The sequence below is a fragment of the Ostrea edulis genome, chromosome 6 (assembly GCF_947568905.1).
Source record: "Ostrea edulis chromosome 6, xbOstEdul1.1, whole genome shotgun sequence".
NCBI lineage: Eukaryota > Metazoa > Mollusca > Bivalvia > Ostreida > Ostreidae > Ostrea > Ostrea edulis.
In genome coordinates, this window is record NC_079169.1 from 20,340,320 (window position 1) to 20,363,426 (window position 23,107).

At 34.8% G+C, this 23,107-nt stretch overlaps 1 protein-coding gene across 4 annotated transcripts; it reads left to right on the plus strand.

The window, feature by feature from the left end:
- Positions 1 to 208: 208 nt before the first annotated feature.
- Positions 209 to 20,640, plus strand: LOC125646811 (homeobox protein Dlx6a-like). 4 transcript variants are annotated; one of them, XM_048873352.2, is made up of 4 exons: positions 209 to 427; positions 9,707 to 10,063; positions 11,077 to 11,255; positions 19,440 to 20,640. In XM_048873352.2, the coding sequence occupies exons 2-4, from the start codon at positions 9,760 to 9,762 to the stop codon at positions 19,911 to 19,913; spliced, it is 957 nt and encodes a 318-aa protein (XP_048729309.1). In that variant the 5' UTR covers positions 209 to 427; positions 9,707 to 9,759; the 3' UTR covers positions 19,914 to 20,640. The 4 variants fall into 4 exon arrangements, with proteins under 4 accessions (XP_048729309.1, XP_055997100.1, XP_048729310.1 ...); XM_056141125.1 differs by lacking the exon at positions 209 to 427 and adding an exon at positions 9,283 to 9,461; XM_048873353.2 differs by lacking the exon at positions 209 to 427 and adding an exon at positions 9,416 to 9,473.
- Positions 20,641 to 23,107: the final 2,467 nt, after the last annotated feature.

Sequence of the window (23,107 nt, forward strand, 5' to 3'; positions counted from 1 at the left end):
TTTTGCGACAAGGCTAATTTGATTAGGCCTACGTTAGATAATACTAAAAATTCCTAAATGGCTTTGTAAATACTGTAATTTAAAGCTATCTCCTCCATTTTATCTTAAGTACCCTGTGAGAGATCAAATTGGATGAAAATTACAAATTTCCCCCCGGAATAATCATGTATAATGTAGCACTTAATAAGGACTGGGTGGGAATCATTATCAAACGAAATCGGCAGGTAGAGGAAGAAAATTTCACGGTGCGCTGTGTCAAAGAAGACCGCCGGATTCTGTAGAAAGATCTGTGAAAAACGTAGAAAACAGTTCTTTCGTCAGCATTGCTTTGATTTGTGGTACGCTGGATGCAGGATATCGTGTATGGCGGACAAGATATGTCAATTATGCTACTTTTTCTCTGGAAATATGTCAGGTGTGAGTCCCAGTAAGTGTTCGATTTGTTTCTTTTTCTTTTCATGTGTATTTTAACATCGGTGTCAATACTATGATATGATTTGGCTAACGTATGTAAGCCTTGATAAACTGAATCAGTTGTTCGTTTAAAGTTAATTTTATATAAAACCAGTCAGTCTTGAATCGCACTTTGAGCATGAGAAAATACTTCGTACCGTTAGAAGCAAAATACAGGACACAGCGCGTTACGTTAGCGAACAGAAACCGCTGCCAGGTATGGCTGTTTCGGCGACACTTCCTGCTGTTCGGATCCATTATTCGGAGTACATCGGCCTTTCATTTACACTGCATACGACATCGCAATTGTTCATAGGCATGTTCTTTCAAGAGAAAAAACAAAATACCACGACGAGCCAATATATAACTAAGGTTGATGACGAGTTCCCACGGCTGGCTCGGTCGAGTGAGTTTATTTACCCTTGGAACTGCTTATCAATCTCCCCTACCGCACACCTTCCAACTTATTTAACATTTACACTTTTAGGGGGAAAGTTTCAAATTTTATTTATCTATTTTCCGTTTCTGTGTGGTTGTTTTCTTGTTCTTGATACTGAGCTTCCGTAAATCACATGTAACTCAGCCTCGTGAACCCAGACATGCTTTTATATCCCCGAGAGAAAAGCTAGGATGAGGGTATATAACAGTATTATATAACAACAAATTGTCACCAGATATTTTACAACTAGCCGTGAATAATGTTCATGGAATTCACGTCCATCTGTGTGCTAAATCCGCTAGGCGGGTTTGCTGGCAGTTTTAATGCACATTAAGAGACGATGAAAGCCTGAGAAGCAGTCAATAAAAATGATAATACACTTCAAATTGAGACATAAACATATCGTTGATATATGTCCCAGTATGATAATGCGGTTTTAATGACATGATATTTAAATTCAGTGTGCATTTTTACTGACTATTGGCTGGAAAATTATTTCTCATTGTGAATATTTCACTTCGGTGAAAGCAAAACTACTTGAATTTAAAAGCAGTATATTTCTCACATACACTAAAGTATGAAAGGATGAATTTTAAGTTTTGATCAAGTAACGGCCATATCAAAGAATTAAATAATCATACTTCCTAAGTAACTTATATGGTTATCATCATACAACTTTCTTTTGAAATATCCAATTGCTGCATTAAATTTTCGGAACAATTAAAATATCCTTATATGTGATTCAGAAGAATGCACTGATAATTAAATATTTGTTTGACATTTTTTCAGCATACAAATATACAGATAGATTTACACTATTAGACGATTAGTGACTTTTGAATAGGTGTTTGATATCAAATTGGCTTTTCTTATGATATTTGATATCACCAACAGGGTGCATATGAACCAATCAGTGTTGAGAAAAGTTTTCACTGCGTGACAGACACTTGTAAAATATCCGCTCTTAAATCCCCTTCATTGCCAAAATTTGAAGGACCTTCATCTTAGGTCATACATCTTATTATTGTGTCCTGTGTCCGCTTTCATAACTTATCCTGATCAATAATTTCAATCTTCTGAAGCGTAAGACTTACTAATCTCCCGTGCCGATTGATTTTTGTATTTCCTTTTTAAACAATACAACATTTGGCAGAGACCTATCCACGATAGACATGATGGTGTGTTTTGAAGTTGGCAAAACCAGCAAATACCTCTAACCGGCTTCACTGCAATTACCCGATCTCCACGTCAGATAAAAAGTCACTTTGAAACAAGGCTTCTGCAGAGTCACGCTTCTGTTTTCAATTTCTTTTCAAAATGCAGACTTGAAACTTGGAAGGGATTTAATCATTCTTATTAGATTTCAATTCGTACCATTGTCGAAGTCAAACGGAAAATGTGCTAGTTTATCTAATTGCTTGATTTCAAACATATTGTTATATCTGATAATAACTAATAAGAAAAAGAACAAACATTTCCGGTAAAATTGATTTTAAAACCATGCATAAGATAATTCCGTGTACTCTCTCTCTCTCTCTCTCTCTCTCAAGACGACCTCTTTGGAACTTTGCTTGTTGATTTTTATTATGTAGATGCAATTTAGTTTAAACTAACAATTAAAAACTGAAACATATACTTTCCATGTCATTTTCTAGACTTTAATAGATTTTACCTTTTGTTTAAAGCAATTTTACCATTTCTTTAATATGAAGTTTAATGAAATTGCATACACCACGTAAATTTTCAATTTTAAAAATAGATTTAACCTATAAAAATGTTGTGAAGATTTGTTTCGGATTTTTTAAATCCAGTTGCACGTGAGACGTCAGTATGAACATGTACCCTTCACTGTCTCAGTGTTTGTCCCGTTTGATACAGCAGTGTTTGCCCCCCTCGATAGGCCGTTATTCTTTCATCTAGGTCTGAAAAATTACTTGGTTCTTCAAAGAGAAAGATAGGTTTTGTTCCTTTCGGCGCCAATTTTGTGCGAAGATCGTCTGCCTCATTGGGACCTTCGTATCGGGACGGAGACCAACAATAGCGGAAATCGCCTGCATGTTGTTTTGACACCAAAGTGCGAAGGTGTAGACCACTAGTCCCCGGGGCACGGCTTGTTTAGGCCTGTGAGGAAGTTTTCCCCTACTTTTAATTGTGATAATTAAGTTCTCAATTATCGGATTTGTTTGCTTACTTCGCGATTAGTTCCTTTCATCTCTACCAGTAGCGACTTGTGTGTTTTGCTTATGTTTTCGGGTTATGCGGTTGACATCTTGAAATGTTTTGATAGTCTAAGAGTCAATTTAATTATGAATGTTCACTAAGTAGTGCTCGGCTGTGACGTGACGGTGAGGACCGAGTAGTCGGTTCCTATCAAACTATACCGATATCTTAACAAATATTTGTGTAAATCGATATTTATACAAATAGTTTATATATGATATAAAATATAATATGGTATATTGAAGATATCTGTGAAATATTTGTTTAAGTCAATATCTGTGCAAATATTTGTGTATTTAACTTTTTAAAAAATTTTAATCAATTAAACAACAATGACAAGAATCTACTAACGAATTGTACACTTTAAGTGTAAAGGAATACCACTAACGAAAAACGTAGGTGCATTGCAAAGGAACTCTGTACAGTGACATGACATCGGCACCCCCCCCCCCCCCCTGAAATTTTAGACTTCTATAAAAATGCTTAATATTAGACCAATACCTAGAAATTAATTTTACAAATTTTGTACATATACTCAATGCTGCTAAGATATTGAAGAGTTAAGATACGGGTAATTACGGGGGGGCCCCGGTGATTTTTTCGCTTTCGGTAGAAATTTTACATGCAATACACCAACACCCGGAAGGGACGGGAGAGCGTAAAATTCAATTTCTTTATTCTCTTTTCAATTAGTACAAAGGTATTGAAAAATTACATATAAGTATTGATACAAATATACAATATGATGTGTTCACAATATATATATATACATATGTACAAACTGCAGCAATATAAACAAAGTCAGTATAGAGGGGACAGAGCATGATGGATAGCTTTTAAGAATTCACTTAATTTCTTTAACATGACAAAATTGTCAGAATTAAAAATAGATATACACAATGTTGTTAGTACTACATTTGGTGGATACTTTTTTTCCCACTTAATACGTTGATATGTAAACTTTTTCTTCAATAATTTTGTTATATTTTCATGAACTTTATTAATTATATTCTGTCAAACTGACCTTTGACCTATGGAGAGGGCGTATACATTGTATAGGCATTGTGTATGCTGCCTAATCCTATCTAAGTATGTATTTTCTATATACATGTATATATGAAGAAATTACTGTTCAAATCAAATCAATACATTGTTTTCTAATTGTAAAAGGTCTACTAAACTTAAACGCATAATGGTATTCAGAAGTTTGTTTATGTTTGCAGAAATCTAGTGGATTGATTATGTTGTCCTTTCGGTACTTTATAGAATTAGAATCTCCACATGAGAAACTCTCCGCGGCAAGTGGCGGTTAAAATAACTTATTAAATGTTTCGGGTCTTATCATATTGATAATTGTACCTTCTATACAGACGATAATTATACAAGGTCAAAAGTCGACTTTGTACTTTTTATTGTTCAGAGTATATAATTGGCACAATTGAAAGCTAGACTACAATACATTCATTCGGGACACACGGGCGTGTTTGAACACCTATTAGTAGAATGATTGCTACCATATAAATATGTTTACATATAACACTGATATGTATTGCGAATCCATAAATTGATGACTGAGTTAATACGCACCTGTTTATAGGACAATTTCACGGGAATTATAACCTGATCACAGACCTCCATCTCGTCTGTTTTTCTTGTTGTCCTGCATGGCAAATATTTTTTTCTTTCTTTTTCTTCAATTGTTTGATGAATTTTCAAACAGTTAATGAAAGATAACTGTTGTATCATAAAAATTCTAATGTAATCGATTGATGCCTGAAACAGCAGCAGTGACAGAGTCATATCTCTATCTGTGGTAGATCCATGTCTATCGAGAGATGAGAGACCGGTGGAATTTTAGAGCGGAAACTAGAAAATGTTTTTATACCATCACATAAAGCATAAAGACGACTCTCTCTCTCTCTCTCTCTCTCTCTCTCTCTCTCTCGCCAACCAAACCTACTAAGTGAGGACGTCCTCACACTGTGTAGAAGAGAATACACACATATATTATCTAAAAGCAAAAAAGTACTATGTTAGGTATAGCTATAGGGATACCTATAAAAGTTTATCTAATACTCTCTTTCGAATTATGAAACAAAGATTTTGAGATAGAATATTAGTAAGGATATGCCCTCACACCACTTGTCCTCACTAAGCTACATGTAATATTTTGTATCTACATCTTTCACATGTTGTAGATATCACAATGAAACAAACATACAGTAACTCTGATTTCGATATATTGACCTGTTTAATGTGTTATGATATGTTTGAAGTATATATATATGATACATGTGCTCATTATCATTGGAAACTATCCTAATCTATATCAAACTTACGATCGACAGTCAGCGAATTCTCAATGCTAAATCAATATTGTTTACTTATATACATGATTGCTTTGTGTTAGAAAAGCTGGGATTGTATTCTCAAATTTGATAAACTAGAGATGTTAATACCGCAATGTTGTAAAGTTTAATGGATTTTTCCCGTTTTATAACAATTATAATTTATTTTCAATAACAGGATGTTTTCTAAACGGTTTCCCCGTCAGGTTCCTTTTCTCATCCCAAACTTCCTCAGTCTAGATCAAATATAGCGCAGGTATATATCCGAATATCGACAGTTAGCTTTCAGGATTATAGAATTATTGTGTTGAGATAATTATTTCAAATTAATGAAATTATAATTCCTTTTGTTTTTTAGGACTTCGATTGTTAGGATTTATTCGTTGCTGCTTGCGACCATTGCATTCAAAGTACACTATAGTAATCCATAGACAGGAAATTTATATTTCAGTTTCAGTTTCTTTATTTCCGTGAGCCATATGGCTCATTGGATTCACATACACATACACATATATATACACAGGCAGTACAGTAGATATAAAGATATAATACATACAGGAACAGGATATGGAGAGTGCATAAAAGTTATACACTTAATGCCATTGCATAAATTTAAGTTATATATAAACACAGTATATATATATTACAGGTATTCATAACCAATCAAACTGATTCATAATATGTACTATATCTGGTATATGCGGGAGAAAAATATGCTCTATGTACTAATTGATAACCGTGTCATTACGTAGTTTCGCGGCACATTTCAGATATTTACCTAAATTACTCAGTTCTTTGATGTTATTTACACTCAGAAGCTTGGTCAATTTAAATACACTTGGTTTTGTATATAAACAATACTTTATTAGGTAGAAAACATAATTGGATTTAGGCATTGCCTATCTATATAAGCCTTCTCCATACAAAGTACATAGTGATGGTCATACAAATAGAGAAATTTATTTAATTATAGATGAATAATAACAATGAAACTGTTTGGTTACAACAATATAATACAGATTAGGGAAATGTAATTTACAACTAATGTATGACTGACAAGAGTAATTTGGGTATGAATATCAAGAATTACTATAAAAGAGAAACATAAATAGGATGGTTCTATGGTATACGATTGAAATTAATTAAACGAATCTATTTGTAGACAAGATATTCATGTACAATTCTGAGAATTGCAACATTTTGTTTATAACTGTCACCATTCAAAATGAGTTCTAAAGATAAAGGTGTTTGTAGATTATCAAAACTTTGAATACAATATTTTGGACACTTCGGGAAAAAGTGAAGTGTTGTTTTAGAACTTTTTGACACATGTCACAGTAAGGATAGGGCATCTCTCAGTAAAGACACTCCAGTCTTATTATGTCAACGAGTTTGCTCTTTCCACGCTAGAATACACCAAAATACATTTAATGTGTTATCTTTAAAGACAACTGTTTAACACTTTGAACATATCAATTAGCAATCAGCCAAGGTAATGAGGTCATGTCGGGAAATTATAACACTGATTCCAAATAATTAGACTCAAAGAATTTTGTCTCTTTTTTTTTTTTCAAGGAAGGATTTTTTCTAAATTAGTCGATATGTATATTTAGAAGGGAAGTGGGGTTTTTTTTTTGGGGGGGGGGGGGGCTTTGTAGACAACACATGATTAAAATACATGTATCATAATATTAAAATACATCAGAGAATTCCACACAGTACATAGTTCATACAAGCTTTCCTCTGTACAGATGGATGTGTTGTAAGGTGGATGTCTTACATTCAGATGATTGGAATAGATTTGTTGTCTTGTTAATTGATGGTATATTTGTTGTCGTTTGTAAACTGGAGTTACGTTGTTGTCTTTTGATAACTGGAGGTGATTGCTGTCTTTCATTAACTAGATTTACATTTGTTGTCGTTTGTTAATGAATTATTTCAGCCATCTCGTTACTTGGTATACTATAACATTTGCTTTAGGCATGAGACGCTATGTCTATATTCTACTCTGCTCATTACAAAGATTGCAATATAGGTGCTGTGTCTATTTCAGTCTTTTCCTTACAACTTCTGTAAACAACATTTGAGCGGCAGGCCTACATCAGTTTAGATGCAGAGGGAGACTGGAGATTCAGACATCACTATTCCTCAGATTTGTCGACAATAATATGTCTATATTTGGGCAATTTCTGCTTCAGGTTAAAATTGTATATTTTAGGCCCCTAATATTACCCCCACCCCCACCCCCCACCCCTCTACCCTGAAAAAAAAATATAAACTGAACATTGGAAGATTTTGTGATCCACGCACCTCGACCTTTTTCTACATTCTTCCTGCTGAGAACATTCAAGACGGGTTATAGCAAACTATATTAAAACGACATGTGTCTTCAGTACAATATATTCATTTAGAACACCATAGCATAGGCATTTTAGGGTACTTTGAATATTTCTTACGAAGTTAAAAATGTACAAATGTCTCTCGTCATAATGTGTTTTGTGTTTTGCACGTCAATGACACTGGGGAAATGACGCGTGTGTATATAGTATGATATTGGTGATCTTGTCCATTTATACCACGACCTCTTCAGAAAATGTTAGGAAAACAAATAAAATATGTATAAAAGTTTGATATGAATATTCAGAAATGTTTATTAGGCTAGTATCACGTGTTCGTAATTCTTTTCAAATGCAACATTACTTGCAAAAAATTATCAGGACACGCATAATTCCTCATCATACATGAACGTTATACACCAAGACCACCTTAATGCTGAGTTAAATAAATCAAAAACTAGGAAAATCTCTCTCTCTCTCTCTCTCTCTCTCTCTCTCTCTCTCTCTCTCTCTCTCTCTCTCTCTTTGTTTTGATATTTAAAGTTTTAACGGTTTAATGTCTTTGCGTTCTGGTGCATCTAGAAAATTATATAACAGATTTTTTTTAATTCTAAATTTATCTTATACAGATATAAATCTTATACATTTATTTCATTTTTGCCAGAAAAGCAATATATATATATATATATATATATATATATATATATATATATATATATATATATATATATACACTGATAAGAACTTTTGTATAAAGTATAGTCCTGATTTTATTCAAATTCTTGACTTCAATGAATGGCACTTGTGAATACTATAGGATATAAAAAACTTAGTCACACTCATGAGGTAAATAACTCAAATGCATTGTTAAGAAATGTATGACATCTACATTTAAGGATATTTGCAGTTTTACGTTAAGATCTTCAATTCAATTTATTGGATCTCATCACCATTGTGCAATGGTATACAGAGATATAAAGACAGAAAGTTATTATATATAAATTTAGTAAAGAATACATGCGTGTAATAAAGTATTTATCAAGTTAGAAAAAACGGTGTTATCATTAATGTGAAATATAGGCATTCTAAGTAAGATTTTCTCAAAACTTGTTCCTAAATATTTTACAGTCTTGAGGGTAGTAGAATATCCCGATTTTAATTACTCTTAACATAAACTTGCTACAATATGCCAAAATGCAATCGCTTGTTTTTCTAACAAACTCGCTCTTTAAATTATTTACTTGACAGTTAAGGAATGGAGTCAATAAATGGATATTGTCTCTCAATTTCTTTTTTACCACAATTCTCAAAATTCACAAGTTTGCCCAATAATTATCACAATGTTATCATCATTGTTTGCATAGAAAATTATATTTATTTAGTAAACGAAAATATAATGCAAGATTGGTTTAATTTTCCTTTGATTCTTATATCTGTTTTATATGAAAACTCTTCAGAATGTTGTTTTTTTTTTCTTAAAGAGGAGAGATGTCAGATTTTTATTCATCCAATAATGGAGTACTCGGCGTTGCTGATTGCCTATTGTCAATCGGAGCTCAGCCTTGTGAACCAATGGCTTGCCGCGTCGTGATTAGGGGGCGGGGCTAGTGGTCTGTGACAACTACTCGCCTATGTTGAGGACGTCTCTTGTGATTTAAGTACAGGGTACGGATGACGGTAATAGCATTTAATATTGAGATGAGTACGTGTACTTAGGGTGCCCGATCAGTCGCCTCTTTGAATACTTATCCCTAAATTACCTTTAATAAGTTGAAAAGGAAATATTGCCTTATTATCAACCCAAGTGGGTCGTAATAGTGATTTGGGTCTACCCGGCTAGATTCAATGCGCTGATACCGAGGTAACAGTTTAATCGAGGCCTAATAGACCTTAATTTTTTGCATCTACAGACATTGGACTTAATTTGGTGGAGTACAGTTTGTGATACTAACAAGGACAAGTCATGATTAATGTGGGTAATGTTGACGGCCATGGCCTGGACCAAGAAATGTCCAGCAAATCGGCTTTCATGGAACTTCAGCAGCAGGGCATGGGGATGGGGCACCCGGCATACCCCATCCGCTCAACATACCAGCCCCATCACCACCCATCCCAGCACGGGGACAACGTATTCACCAACCCACAGGCCCGGCCGCCGCTGGGGTACCCCTTTCATATGAATCCGATGTCACCCTCTTCCTACAATCCTCCGACTGGACATCCGTTCTCCATGCCGCCTTACCAGAGTCCTTCTCCAACACGAGATGGTGAGTATCTGAACTTAATATTATTTACCCGATCTCTTTTTGTTCACGTATCGTTATTCATTTCGGTTTTCTTTTGCCAATATCATGAATCTTTTTATTATGAAATTTTAATGTAAATATATCAAATATTTCAAAGCTTTTAATTACTGATTTACAACGGACGAAATGTGAAGGAATCGAATGTTTAAGTGAGATATACATGTGTAGATATATTGAGAAAAGTGTTAATTGGAACTTCTCGTATCAATATCTGTGTTTTACTTGTCTGGATATTAGGATAAAAGCAAAGGTTAACACACATTGTTGTATATTCAAACAAAGGAAAATTTCTTTCCAAAATATGTGTTAATTTTTTTTTAAGTCGAATACCCATGAAATAGTGATAATTTTTTGTTTTGTGAATTTTTTGGTGATGTTCATTTAAATGGCGGACGCATTGAGTAGAATCACGACGGGGTACAAAATCTGTACAAAAAGGACTTGTCAACGTGCGGTGTGGGTTTATAATACCGCATCAGTCTCTGTCAGCAAATCGACGCTTATTTTCTCTTAGGTTGTGAAAAAGTAAACAGTTTACACAGACACTTAGAGAATCGCTTCAGTACACGAAAAAATGCATAACATTCTTTTTTTTGTCCGTAACAAAGAGATCCCGTGTCGTATTTTATCCGGGACTGCTAGCATCGGCGTCGTCCGGATGGCAGTCTCGTCTTCTGTAAAGGCCGCCTGCAACAAACGTCTGCAGGATCCGGTGTAAAACTAGGCACAATATCATTTCAAGCATTGAAACTACTGTCAATGCATATTTCATCCGATGAATCGGATCATTGTCAGATCAAAACTTTTTTCTTGCTAAATCTTTTTTTTTTTTTCGAGATTGGGGAACAAGTTGACAGTTAAGTGTTAGCACAATTTGTCTCGCGTAATCTAAAATTTATTTTGTTAGAAACAGCGAAATATGCCATATTTAGAAATTTCATTTGACATACCTGTCCATTTTGAACCTGTTACAGAAAAAACTCAAATGGAGGAGCTGAGGATTAACGGGAAAGGCAAAAAGATGAGGAAACCGCGAACCATATATTCCAGCCTTCAGCTGCAGCAGCTCAACAGGCGCTTCCAGCGAACGCAATACTTGGCGCTACCAGAGCGGGCGGAACTGGCTGCTTCTCTTGGGCTCACCCAGACACAGGTAGAAAATCATACTAAATCAAACAATATTTATTTTCCAGTTTGTATAGAATTTTATTAAGAAGAAAGCGCACGGATACATTTCATCTCATCTCTTTGGTCTCATTACAATATCTACTTAGAATTAGGAAACTAAAGAATGTGCCGAAACCCTCTTTAATTTCATGTTTTGAAAGTCTAATCCATGAAAAAAAATTGTAACAATGACATTTTGTAGCTTTTGTTTCTCTTCAATTGTAAACAAGTGGGTTTTTTTCTGTTCTTGTTGTTCTAAAGACTACTTACTATTTTAGAATACGTTTACAAAGAATTTCAAATAATGAATGTATAAATTCCAGCGATTTTGGAAAATTTGGGTAACGTTGTTTTAAAAACAAAATCCACAAAAATGTTTAATAAACAAACGCGAGTTATCTCATTCAAGTAGAAAATTACACATAGCTTAAGTTTGAAGACATTATAAAATTCATGCAGTGGGCTTTTCCTAAAAACTGATAATTGCGAATTTGATTTCAATATTGGTATTCCCAAGACGTCGACTCCCTCAGTGTAAAGAAAAACAAACACTGCAGTAGCCCGCGGCGGGGAGGTCCCGTTAATCGTGTTATAATTACTAGTCTTATTATTCAATTAAATAGGAATAATGCCTTGGTCACCCAAATGAGACAACTGTTTTTAACAGGTATTTTCTTATCAGATATTGTTTCTTTACTCCGACCCTACGGGTATCGGTAAATAGGTCCTATACCTACCAATTTTGGCCTTTCATTTATGGTATGTGGTATGTCCTGGGGATTTGACGGAGAAATAAAAGTTTCAGAGAGGGACATTCGGGTGTTTCAGTTTACACTTCTCCTGGAATGGGAATATTGGGAATGTCAATTGATACCAATATTGTGTTCGTGAGAATATTATTTCAACCCGTCCCAATAATTTGATACACATTCTACTTCTTTTTCTTCTTCTGAATTCAGAATATATATATATATATATATATATATATATATATATATATATATATATATATATATATATATATACATGTATTTAATTCTAATTTAGTTTATAGATCCAAATTTGCGATATTTCTAAAATAAGAGTTTATATGACTGTACATTGATAATAAGTTCTGAAAAATGTGTACTGCCGTACCGAGGAGATGTGAATTGGTCCGGGGTTGTTTTCCACTGTACGGGTACACACAATCAGATTTATTAACGGTGGACAGACTTGTACATTATTTTACTTTTTTAAGGTGTAACTTCTTTTTCCTTTCATGAATTATATAAAATACAGAACGTGTATTTCGGGGTATGCGTTTTTCGGGGTATGTGTACACACAAATTTATACTTTTTCCCCCCGGTTTACTTCTGTTCTTTCTAACAATACGATGGTGTACTGCAGTGTATCGGATTAACCACACGTAAATCGATAGGTACCCAGCCCGCCGTTTGTTTATAGACTTATTTCGTGAGGGGTGCACGTTCTGACCTTTTTTACTCTTCGACACCAAATACTGTACCAGGTTTCACTTGGCAAAATGCAGATCAAAATCTACCCGATTTCATCCCAAAACACGTAAGCTTGAAGAATTCGCGTGTCGACGCACAAAGCTATTTATATTTGATGCACCTAGCGAGCACGATTGGTTAGACTTGACAATTGATATCCTTAATATACTTCTTAGTTGCAAAGTCTGTAAAGTAAAGTGTTTATTTTCATTCGCCCATAACGGAACATGGTATTTCCCCGCCTATATGCAGAGCTTATCTTCAAACGAAAACAATTATCAAGATCTTACAAAGAAATTACAAATTGTATTATTAAAAAAGATCATCTAGCATCTAGAAAATATTGCATGAAGTAATCAAAACTGGCATTCATACTCATGTACAATCAAGTAGATTGAAAGAGAATGTCTCTAGAATTTATTTATCTGTGTATTTATTTATATTTTTATTTATTTATTTATTCATTTATTTCAAAACTTTTAAAACAACGCTAACAAAATTTTCTTAATAAACAATGTCGGTATTGAATGAAAGGAGGGGATTTCTCTAAACTTTAGAAATGCATTTTTGGCTGTTTTAAATAAACCACGTAATCAATATTAATAGGATGATTCGTGTATCTTGTTATTGACACAAAAGTGATGCGCTATCGTCTTAAATAGGACCCAGGAGATGGGATATAAAATCAATTACACCCGATAGAGGCCATGTCAAATGTTAACATTCACAGGAAAAATATCAAAAATGAAATAATGTTCTGAAATATGAAATCTCTTGCATTTATCTTTATACATTCGGTGGAAATCAATTATTCGTCCTCACTATCACAAACAGCTGATTCAGAGAGCACATTTTACATTTTTTCGTGTTTGAATTACGTTCTGTCAATTGATTAAAAGGCTATTAATATTTAATCAGTACACATTCTATTGAATTGTCATAGAAATATCAGCGATATTTTGTGTTTTACAAACTAAACGGTAAATAGTTCAAAATAACAACAGAATCGTTCATTACTTTTGTACAGTGTCATGGTATCAATAATTCGTTATAGGTAGCGACTGCTGATCAACTGAGGAGAGAATCGGGCAAATATTATTTGTAGTATTTTATTTATTTATTTATTCATTTATTTACATAGAAAAATTTATGAATATTGTAGGGAAGTCATGGAGTAATGATATCGGGATATCATAAATAAGTATACGATATTTAACAAGTCTTCGCAAAACGAACCGTGTCTTATCCCCCCCCCCCCCCCAAAAAAATAACCAATATAAATAGCTGATTGATACTGAGGATTATTTCTGCTATAATTCAATGAAACCTTTTTAATTGAATAAGACTTACTGTTGTGTAGTAATTTTTTTTTTAATCTTTAATTCATTTCTTTTAACTTTGATGCCCCATTGAAATTTTAGGGAAGATTTCATGTTGATGAATCATTTCGAATACAAGATCATGTATCTAAGTTGGTCCGAAGTTCCATCGAAATGAACTGGCATACCTCGTCAAATCCATGATATATGTGCTGTTAAAACATCATCCCAAGTACTTAACAAGAAATTGCAAGGTGTTATAGCATTTTAAAATTCACAAATCTGCACTTTGTATTCTGAACATTGTTGCAAGCAGCACCTGTGAGACTGTTTTCCAAACACATCAAACCGAACGCGCCGGCTCTACCTGAATTTTATGTGTGGACGGGGGGATCACATGTAACCCTATTCCTCTGTTATTTGCTATATAAAATTTCGCGCACACAATCCGGGGACCAAAATTAGTTTTTATTATCGCCGTTGACTATGCGTCGAGAGAGGTATCTTTTTTAACATTTTAGATCGTTTTACACAAACTCGGTATTATTTTCCTGTCTTAAAGCTATGTATGGTTGTGAAATGTTGATTTTTTTTCTCACATGAATAATTAAACCTTAGACTCTGTTTCTTTTCCCATAAAAATCTTTTTCTTGAAAAGAGTGGGTACCAGTAAGCTGTTCCATTGATTTGTGAGAAGGTAGATTTACGTTAATATCTTCTATACCCGCTCACCCGAGCAGTATTTCCTAAAACTATAGCTAATATACACAGATTGTATTATCAGATGTTTCAATAAATATACGATTTCCATGTAGTATTTTAACAGCTTTCACACGTGTGTTTTAAATGCCATCTTTTCTTTTTATTCGTATTTTATGGTTCTCAGGTCTAATGACAAGACTCCCACTAAACACACACAGAAGAAAATAAAAAAAAATGTTTTAACATAAATAATTGTATACGAGTATCTGCGAGTTAATACAATCTTGACACCTATTTCATTATTCAAATAAAAAGAAAAAACATATATCTTATCGGATATCATAACATATTGTGATTTTAGAATGTTTCCATTTCATTTTAAAGGTATCTAAAACCGAGTCTCTCCAGCGAAAACTCTATTAAGCTGATCGAATTGTTTGCTGTCTAATTTTGAATTTCACCCATTGATCACACATGCGTTAACTCATTAGGGAGTCGTATTTACAAAGCATTAAATAAATCAGAAAGTCTAGATCCGTATTATAGTACACTGATTTCCTTTTAAACTGTTGCACATGAAGCACAGCAGAACAAAACCTATGTAAACACCCTCATCGTATCGCTTCAAATTTAGTCCCAAATTGATTCCCTACAACATTTGGGCTGCGTCTCGCTCTATACCTCCGCATCAGATCATTTTACAAAATTCAATTTTTAAAAGTAAACCTAAGGTTTGATGGGAAGTCTGCTTCTCGGCGCCAACTTGTCGTTTAACATAACCCTGCTGTCTTGTCTCAAAGTGAACACAGGGTCTTTTCTCTGTGTTTTCAGAGCCTGTTGCCGGGGGAGAGTGGGACAGCCTTTTCACACACTATTTTCGGGTTAGATCCTCGTTGTGTGACCACTTTCTGACTGTTTGCGGGTAGGAGCAAAAACGTTTTCTGCGCTAACCTCGTGAAAAACTGTTAAAATCCACGCCCAATTAAAATGAGACAAAACAAAAGTGACGTGTAAAAAACCCGAACCCATGTAGCACCTAAAAGTCTAAAGTTCCCATATATAGATACCAATAAAGGGGAACTCAAAAACCAACATGTCGGTTTTAGTAGGGATACGTGGCTGGCTAGCCATATGTTGGGCGACAGATGTTGAGAAAACCAGCCAGGGCCCGATGTTCCCTTACTGGACCCCCTTTCACCAAGACAGGGGCGGGTCCGGTGTCACTGTGATTTGAAGCGGCTCGTTTCCGATGCCCTCCCACCCCACTATTCGGACATTATTGATGAATGGACCCTCGCTGTGTGTAATCAGAAATACTGGAGACCAAAGATAGAGCTCATATCAATAAGTTTATATTTTCCCATTTAAATGGAAAACTCGACAGCCATTTTCATTCAAAAAGCTAGGGCTTTACAAAAGATGAACATAGCACTTCATAAAGTCAGCTTTTAATATTTTTTCACGGTGTTTCAATAATGCCGTTAACGGTTTAGGAAAATCTTCTTCCCGTGAGACCGTTAAGTTCCCTTTGCTTGCAAAGCTCTAATCCCAGATTGTGTGTATTCGCTATTGCATGATAAAGAAATAAAACTGATGGTTTGACGTCTTATTTACAGCACTAGATCTAATTCTCTTGTGTTAAAGAATTAGGATGTTGATTAGATCTAAATATTCCATTATCGACAAAAATTACACATATCGGTTTCTTCTTACAGGCAAAAGCAAACAAGAAGCTCGGTAGAATTCATACCTAGCGAATCAAATTGGCCAAATTTTTTTTCACAAAACTCCCGTGAAACTAGCCATTAACGACAGTGAAGATTAACATAATAATCGCACACTCTCATAATAAAGATCCAACATTTAATAATATTGTCATATTAAAACGCAATTATTGCAGGGTCGTCTTCTATGAACTAAATTGACGTTGAAAAAGTCACATTTTTCGCCAATAATTTTCTTGATAATTTCTTTTATAGAGGGGTCTAATATTGTATTTGGAAATTGTTGCAGTAATTCTCCAACTGAACAAGACCTACTCAAGCATAAATCGCGTTATCAATAGTACAATACTACAAGTCTGCTCTTCTTTACATCACAGTCCAATATGTTTGGTCAAACGTAACTCTGTTGTAATTTGGAAAGCCGTACAATTCACTAAACTATCGAGTGTGTAATTGATTTTGTGAATTATTCAAGAGCCCGATGTATAACTTTTGTGACTATCCATAAATTGTTGATATACTAAACATTCATAGAGATTTTTTGATAACGTACATCTGTAGATATATTGATTAAATAAGTGGGTTTTTTATTTGAAAATTGAATTGATGTCTGTTGCTTTACGTGTTAATTCATGTTTTAGTTTCATATTCTATTTATGTTTTAATTATAGTTTATATTTACACATATTCAAAAAAAGTGATGGAGTTTAATCATAAAGCTATTGAAAATTCCATACACAAGGACCAACACATTACATATTTATCACAAATTAAGCATATACCTTACAATATTCTCAAGATAATTAAAATGATTATAAAAATAACTAAATAATTTAATGCGTTATTGGCAAAATGTAAATAAATTCATCTTTTCTTTATTTTGATTTTGAACAGTGGTATATACTATTTGAAATTTTAAATCTATGTGAAGAACCTAGTGTTTAAAATAAAATCCTCTTGGAAAATTCAATGTATGATATAATGTACAATTTAACCAGAAATATTATATGAATACATCAGAATATTTTGAGGTGTATTGGCACATAAAGAATAATATAACTTTTGATATGCTTATAAAAGATTTTGATACAAAACTCAAATCTGAATGTAGTTCAGTCGACGAGGAAAAAGGCCCTAGATGTATGATCGGCGTCTCGTATGACTGAGTCCAGCGATAAGATCTCCCGACCAGGACAGATTTCACCTAGCCATTTCACAGAATAGAGGCAAATAAATTGGAAATGCCAATTCGAATATTTGATGTTTGCAAGTCAACTCATTTTTATTGCAATCTGAGATAAAATCAAAAGAAAACAATTGCGAATACCCGGATACTTCAATGACTTGAAGAAATTGAATTTTTATAAAATCCAATAAAAATGAATTTTAAAAAATACATGCCTGTGTACCTGTTGTACCCGCGTGTGAATACTTTGATTATATTTTCGGTGCAGTCAACATAATATATTTTCTAACTTCATTGTCGTTCAGCTTTTATCTGAACTTCAAAAAAATATTTTTAAAACTGTCAAACATACTGTACATGGGAGGGAAACGTTATTCGTGCTGATTTTCAGAAACGGCAACGAACCCCAGTAGCACCATAGCTGGAATGTTACGACCAGAAACTGTTTTCTTTTCATGGACATATTCTGATCACACAAAATAAATACCTTATCGCATTCTCTCATAATAGAATGACGCATCAACTCTTGCAGAAAAAAATTAATAAAATGGTCTACTTATGAAAACTTTTCAATCGAAATCTACTCTGAGTAAATATCTTTTCAATCTCGCTAAAGTTGGGACAAAATGTACATCTGCTTTTATTGAGTAGCCCATACCCAGACCTTATGAGAGCTTTGTTGTTCATCACCACCGCCCCGCCCACTTTTTCTTCTCCGTCGCTGAACAACGCGCTTGAATGGGGACCCACCTCTAAAATCATGGAGCCCTGCGTCTTTTCTCAGGCTTAAAACTCGTTATTGTACAAAAAAGACACACATTACTCTCTTGTATGTTAATATTTCATAATGGAGAACTTGAAAATCTAAGGATATAATTAAAAATCTGAATTATTTTTCTTTTCTTTCTCCTTTTTGTAATATTCTTTTGATGAATATTTGTGAAATGAATTCATATTAAATTTCTGTGTGTATTTTACAATCGGCCCCCACCATTAAGTGATTAATGATTCATTTCTCTCCTGCTTTTACAGTTACTACGTTACACATGTGGTTGATTCACTGTTTAAGATGAAATTAACCAATTTCTCATTAAACTGTGTATAATGCTATGATCAACCCCAAACATGCTCACAAATCAATCCTTTATGTAACTAAATAGATTAATTTTTTTGATTGAAATATCCGTTAAAGAGACCACTTAATATTTCAACCGATGACAGAATTAGGTATGAAAGATGCGTAGCTAGATGAAACCCAAAACAATTTTGGGGGTGGGTTTCCATTATATTTGTGAAGTGAAAACAGGCATTGCAAAAGGCCGAAAATTCCTCTCAGTCCATTGGGAGGCAGGCATCACCCCGGGGTGACCGGGTGCATCTTCTCTGATTGTGAAGTGACGCATAGACAATTCGACACGTTCACTAGTTAACCCCACACCCTGATCAAAAGAGATCCGATATTGATTTAGTATACCAGATAAGATACGATCTATTAACAAAGTTTCTCCCTGTTCTTAGTTTGTGTTTCTCTGACAGAAGGTCGCGGAAATGAGAAGTTGTTGATCAACAATCTGATTGGTTGACACAATCTGACACGTTCCGCGGTCCAGGGTCTAAACAATGCACATGGCGTATAAAATTACCATCTTGCAGCAGTCAGTTCTTAATCATATCCTGGGTATTTTATAAGAAACAAAACAGACAAAGCTTTTTTTTAACAGACTTCGATTTTTATGTTTCAGGTTAAAATCTGGTTCCAGAATCGCCGCTCAAAAGCCAAGAAGATGATAAAACAGGGCGGGAATCCTATGCAGACAGGTGGTCAGCAGACCCCTACACCGGTGACGTCGCCAACTCAAGGCCAGCAACCCATGCAACCGCAGTCACCTTCTCAACAACACTCCCCACCGACGCCCTCTGCACATAGTCATAATGCGCATGTGCACCATCCTCCTAATGGACTAAAAATGGAAGCTCCGGAACAAAGTCAACACAACGCCATGATATCCCCGGCTTCCTCCGTTAGTCCCGAACACGAACCTCAATGGACCGATCACACCGTCAACAGCTATACCTCATCCCAGTCCTACATGCCAATGTCCAGCATGCCGCCGATGACGTCAGTGATGGGTTCTGGCATGCCACCTATGTCTCATTACCATTCAGCCTGGTATTCCACTCAGCCAATGATGAATCAACAATCCTGTCTCACTTGAACTTGGTAGTATTAGCTCTTTACAACTAACAATCTAACCTCGGCACATTCCGGTAGTGCTCGGGAATTCTCGGGGAGACCCCTCTGCTTGTGATATTCCCTAAATGTGTTGTAAACATAATGTTGACGCGGTTAAATGCTTGTGGACTGCATGCCCACTTTACGAAAGTGTTTGCAACATTTGAATTCCGCGCCGTATGACTGTTCATTCGCTCGCGTGACAGTGCAGCCTCGTCCCTGACTGTTGGACAGGCCAGATTCAAACTCCGGTCTTAACAGATCTTGTTTTCATTAATTTATGTTTGAAATCCATATTTGTATATATCGCCAGTGAAAATTGAAAAGGAACATGCAATATGAAAGGAGGATAAAGAAATTAAGTTTTTGTTGGGTAGATATTTAAATCCTGCATTCGATTGCGCATGCATCTCATTGTATCTCATGTACTTCTAAATCTCCTAATAATATTGTTCTGTACGTTTCTTTTCATATGGCGTAAGTTATAATTTTGTTGTTCAATGTCATATATTTTTTAGCGTTATATTGTCATGTGTATAAATTTTCCTTGTTTTTAGTGAAAATTTTTACTTATTTTTCTCAATCTGATGTTCACTGTCACGACTTAACATTAACATGTTGAATGTAAAAAGATTTTATCTTACGTAATGTGCATGTATACGCGCGGTAAAACCGTGATTGAATTAATAAAGCAATTTTAAAAGTCAAAATTTTTAATTGGTTTTTGGAGGTAACTATGAGCATGTTTTTCTTTTAAAGCCAACTCTAAACGCGCCATGGCCAGGCTTCATGACCATCAGCTGTGAATAGTCATAAATGATATTGGTAAATTCCGTTGACTTGGCAAATCTCACAAATACTTTTATATACATTTTCAATCATAATTAAATTGTTATCTCCAGATAAATACGATTGATCAATATTATATGCATTAGCCTAGATCAATTTGAAAATCAGATTTTTACAAGTCTATTCTCACGTCAAGGAGCCTGCTTAGAAGTCTTGCTAAACTGAGGATCGTCTGCAGCAATAAATACCCCCAACAAAGCGGACGGAATTCTGAGTCTGCGCACTGGAAACAATGAGTGTCAACAAGAGGCAACAGACCTCGCCAGATTTGGCGGCATGTTGCGAGGCTGCTCACAGACTAGCAAAATAATCTACCGTGTCTTAAAGAATCTTGCAGATCACCACAAATCGTGTTTCAAAGAATCTTATACCCGTCGAGGTAGCTCAGTGGTAGAGCGTTCGCTTCGTAACCGGGAGGTCGTGAGTTTGAGTCCCGGTCATGCAATGGCCACATGAAAATAAGATGCTAATATAGGTAGCTCCTTCGCCAAACGCTCGGCATTTATATGTAATTCTTACATGATATATGATAAAGATTTGTCATACTATTCTGTTGATATACGGCCTAGATAAGCTTCAGTACTAATTTGAAAACGTTAAAAATTGAAATTCCCGCGATCTATAGAGGCTGCCATGATGTGGAAGTCTTTTGTATTCAAGACTACAAAAATCAATAATTTTGAAGTCACACTAAGATCATCAAAGATGTGCATGTAGTAGATCTTACGAATAGATAGGTTGATACCTTCCTGTCAAGCAATTAATTACACTAATGCGAAGGGGAGGTGTGAAAAAAGGTTTTGTTTCGAAATTCCCGACCCAGCCAAGTCATTTGAAAAGAAAAGACTACGTAAACTGTGGATCCATAGGTTCGAGACATTTGTATGAAGAAACGTTTACCGTCTGCCTGATCTCTCAATTTCTTCTTGCGAAAGAACGGGTTCAAATCTATACGGCTGAAAACGTAACTGTTTGAGACTTGTCATGCTTACATTGCTACTGCTGGGGGGAAAACCTGAACAGACGGTGTGACGTCATAAATGAAACATCAATGGTCATTGATCAATTTGAAATTAGCGGCGGGTAATCTAAAATACATGAGAGATTAATATTGATTTAATTGTTAAGCAAGGATTTTTGTTATTAAAGACTGTCATTTACAATATCAGTAAGTAATATTTTATTCATAAAAGCAACCTCTTTGCTACGGCCCTGGGCGCTCTGCATAGATCTAAATTTGTGATGTTTCACCTTCAGCTGGTGACGTCTCAATATGACTGAAAATTTACCGACGGGACGTCAAGCAAGCAATCAATCAAAGATCTTATAGGTTAACACAAACTGTATCTCAAAGAATCACAAAACAAATAGTGAAATTCTTTTTCAACGTCCCAGCATTGTTATTGTATCTATGTATTTCAAGATCAAAAAACGTCAAGGTCACCTGGGAAAGTTAGACTTGGAAAATAAATTTCCCTGCTTTTCCTACTTGTGGGATGATGTTTTAGATCACCCACAGCAACGATAGTGGTATGACATTTACCTCTGTGTCGATCAGAGGCAGTTTATGAGTGGTTTTGAGTTGATTCTATCATGGTTTGCCTATATAATAGAAATTACCCAGGTTTACCTACAGGGTCGAGAAATTGAAAGATAAGAATCTTCAAATGCCACCTACAAGAAGACTAACTTTTGTCGCAGTCGGAAGGACTGACGAATAGACGTCATAGAATATGTCCCACGATCCGTTTAAAACATATCTGAGGTGTTTTTTCAGCTTTTCACAAAGTTAATGAATAAACACTTTGATACAGGGAGGACGTAAAGTAAACACTCCCTGTTAGATCAAACTTGAGATTCATTCCATTTAATTTCACATTTCACATTTCTCTAAACTGCATAAGGATTACGGAGGCTTGTTTTTCAATGTGAAATGGTCGCTCGATCTTCATTCTCAGTAGAAGATGACTTAACAGTAAATGCGCTAGGATTCTAGTTTGCTTATTGCTTATTAACCTCCGGAGATTTCAACTTGTGGACGGAAGTTAGATAAAGATGGATTAAAAATGTTTAAACCGGAGTCATTTATTTACTAAGTACATGTACATGTATTTCAATTTGAAGTCACACCGGATGATTGTGATCTTTGAAATTAAAACTCCGGCATCATACAATGTTTGAGATTTCCAGTACTTAATATAATATATTTAACTAAAACAAAGTTCGCGAATCTATTTTTTGTGGTACATTTGCGAGTTTATATTTCATATATGATCTCCATACCACACAATTGAGGTAAAATACCTACAAACAACCTTTCGACATTGT

Coding starts and splice junctions, on each gene's coding strand:
- LOC125646811 (XM_048873352.2), top strand. CDS start 9,760: ATGATTAATGTGGGTAATGTTGACGGCCATGGCCTGGACCAAGAAATG. Junction 10,064..11,076: donor TCCTTCTCCAACACGAGATG/GTGAGTATCTGA, acceptor AACCTGTTACAG/AAAAAACTCAAATGGAGGAG. Junction 11,256..19,439: donor TTGGGCTCACCCAGACACAG/GTAGAAAATCAT, acceptor TTTATGTTTCAG/GTTAAAATCTGGTTCCAGAA.